At 36.7% G+C, this 2,534-nt stretch overlaps 1 protein-coding gene across 1 annotated transcript; it reads right to left on the bottom strand.

Moving 5' to 3' along the window:
- Window positions 1–202: 202 nt before the first annotated feature.
- LOC125395074 (olfactory receptor 5AK3-like) lies at window positions 203–1,319 on the bottom strand. Its single transcript, XM_048426270.3, has one exon. It carries the CDS (start codon window positions 1,317–1,319, stop codon window positions 375–377), a length of 945 nt encoding a protein of 314 aa, XP_048282227.3. The 3' UTR covers window positions 203–374.
- Between the last annotated feature and the right edge of the window lie 1,215 nt (window positions 1,320–2,534).

Raw genomic sequence — 2,534 nt, forward strand, 5'->3', positions numbered from 1 at the left:
GTTATTTGCAATAATTTGAACAGAATTAGCAATGAACCCCATTGTAGATTACTTTGACAACTGTTTAACTGATTACATTGACTTAATTTTGGTAATGACAGTGTACAGGTAGGGATTTTTTAAGTAGTTAAAATATGCTGGAAATAACACTTTTTCAAATGTCCATTTACTTCTTAGTATTTGAATGATATCCACAACTGTTTCTCATCAGAAGCTGAGATGTTTTCAGAAGCTGCTCAAGGCATGAAAGAGACTCTGGACATGATTTCAAAGATCAGAATTATGAAATAAGGTACAGTGATGGTTTGTAGATATTCTAGAGGACTCTCAACTACAGCAACAATCAACTACTGTATGATATGATATACTGAGTTTTAATGTCTTAAATTCAATCTAAAGAACCTTTTCCCTGTGGCTTTTATAGCGTCTTTGACCTCCTTGTTTCTCAAGCTGTATATCAGAGGGTTCAACATGGGAATTACAATGCCATAAAACACAGAGGCCACCTTCATATTCTCCTCAGAGTTGTCAGAATGAGGCTGTAAGTACATGTAAGCAAGGGTCCCATAGAAAATGGTGACGGCGGTCAGATGGGAGGCACATGTGGAGAAGGTTTTCCTCCTTCCTGCTGTGGAGGACATCTTTAGGATGGCAGCCATGATGTATATGTAGGAAAAGATAACGACCAACACAGTGAATGTCAGGTTAAACCCAACAAAAATTAAAATTAGCATGAAGTTAGTGTCCTTGCTGTAGCATGAAAGAGTGACAATTGGGGGAATGTCACAGAAAAAGTGATTGACTTTTGAATTACAGAAGGACAGCGAAAATGTAAATCCTGTGTGCACAGAGGAGTTTATTGTTCCCATGAGATAAGAACCAGCTACCAACTGGATGCAGACTTGTCGAGACATGATTATGGGGTAGCGTAGGGGTTTACAGATCGCCATGTAGCGGTCCACTGCCATAACAGCGAGGAGGTAACAGTCACTGGTTGCAAATATTGCATAAATAAATAATTGTATTAAACATCCCTCAAAAGTTATTGATTTATCTTCTGCTAGGAAGTTCTGTAGCATCTTTGGCGTGATGGCAGATGTATAACAGATATCAACAAAAGCTAGATGTTGTAAGAAGAAATACATGGGGGTCTGAAGTCTGGAGTCGGTGTTGATGAGGAGGATCATCCCAGTGTTACCCACCATAGATATCACATAGATCAAAAGAAACACAATAAAGAGAAAGCACTGAATATCATGTTGGACCCCAAATCCTAGAAGATAGAAGTCAGTGACTTTGGTGCCATTTCCTTGGGTCATGGCTATCAAGAGTCTGTAGGTGATAAAAAAGGATCTGAATAATAAAGAAAATCTTTTATTAGATTAAGAAAAGTCCTTATTTTTCACTCCATTCTATACTTTAATATCCATAATAAAGACTCAAAAATGGGTTTGTTGCTTTGCATGTATATTTTAGTAATGGATAATTTATAGGTAATGAATACTTCATGGAAAAATCAACTTTGAACGTACAATTCTAAGAAATGCAAAAATATGATATTTTTCCATTGTATTACACATGCATCTATATTTGTATGTGGCAATATACAAACATAATTTTGACCTTCTCAAAAGGCTATATAATTTTTACACATTTATCGTTGTAGCCTCTTAATTGTGCTTCAAACTCTTGAAACTAGTGATGAAAAAATGGAGACATTTGTAAGGTCTACACAATTTTGTTGGCTTCATGATGTTTTTGTATCTGTTTGTTTTAAAAGAATCCTCTCATTTTATATATGTAAAAGGCTAATTTGCATTTCCCATGGAGTTGAATGGTTTTCTTTTTAGATATTACCAAGGATAGGGGAAAACCATGTGCTAATGCTTTGATCTATACACACTGGTAGTTTATTTTCAAATCACACGTATCTTTTTTTTTTTCCTGAGTTATAGAATCTCTGCTCTTGACTGGATGTAGAGTCAAGGTACATCCATATGCAGTCTTTCCCACAGTGGAGAGCTTTCAGCTCCATGACTCGGTGTCTTTACAGGTATTCCCTTCCAGCTTGTAAAGCATTGCTCCAGGTGGAAGTGTCTACTGGCACCCTCAGTGTGGTAGAAACCGGTTCTGACACATGGATGCACCTGCCTTTTCTTCAGGAAACAGGGATGAGTTTCAGTCCTGATCCCACTTGTGCACTGAGATGATTTCAAAGCCCATGGTCACACTACTAGACCCTGTCCAATAGGATGCAGATAAAGATAAAGCATGCAACATCTCAGGCGCATCTAGGTCTCTCAATCCTGTTCCTATGGAAACTGAGATTACACAAGTCTCCACTGGTTTTATTTCTCATCTGCTACATGGATCAACATTTAAGCAAGTTTTATAAGCAATATGTTGGGTGGCTGGATACCAGAAAGAACATCAGGTTAAAATTCAATTTTATCAGATAACATAATTTTCATCATAATGGACCATTAACTAATTAATTAATTAATCTATTTATTATTTTTGTTTTTTCAAGACAG

The sequence above is a fragment of the Myodes glareolus genome, chromosome 21 (genome assembly GCF_982192425.1).
Source record: "Myodes glareolus chromosome 21, mMyoGla1.1, whole genome shotgun sequence".
NCBI lineage: Eukaryota > Metazoa > Chordata > Mammalia > Rodentia > Cricetidae > Myodes > Myodes glareolus.

Excerpts from the sequence above, each read along its gene's own strand:
- LOC125395074 (XM_048426270.3), bottom strand. The coding sequence starts at position 1,319 with ATGACCCAAGGAAATGGCACCAAAGTCACTGACTTCTATCTTCTAGGA.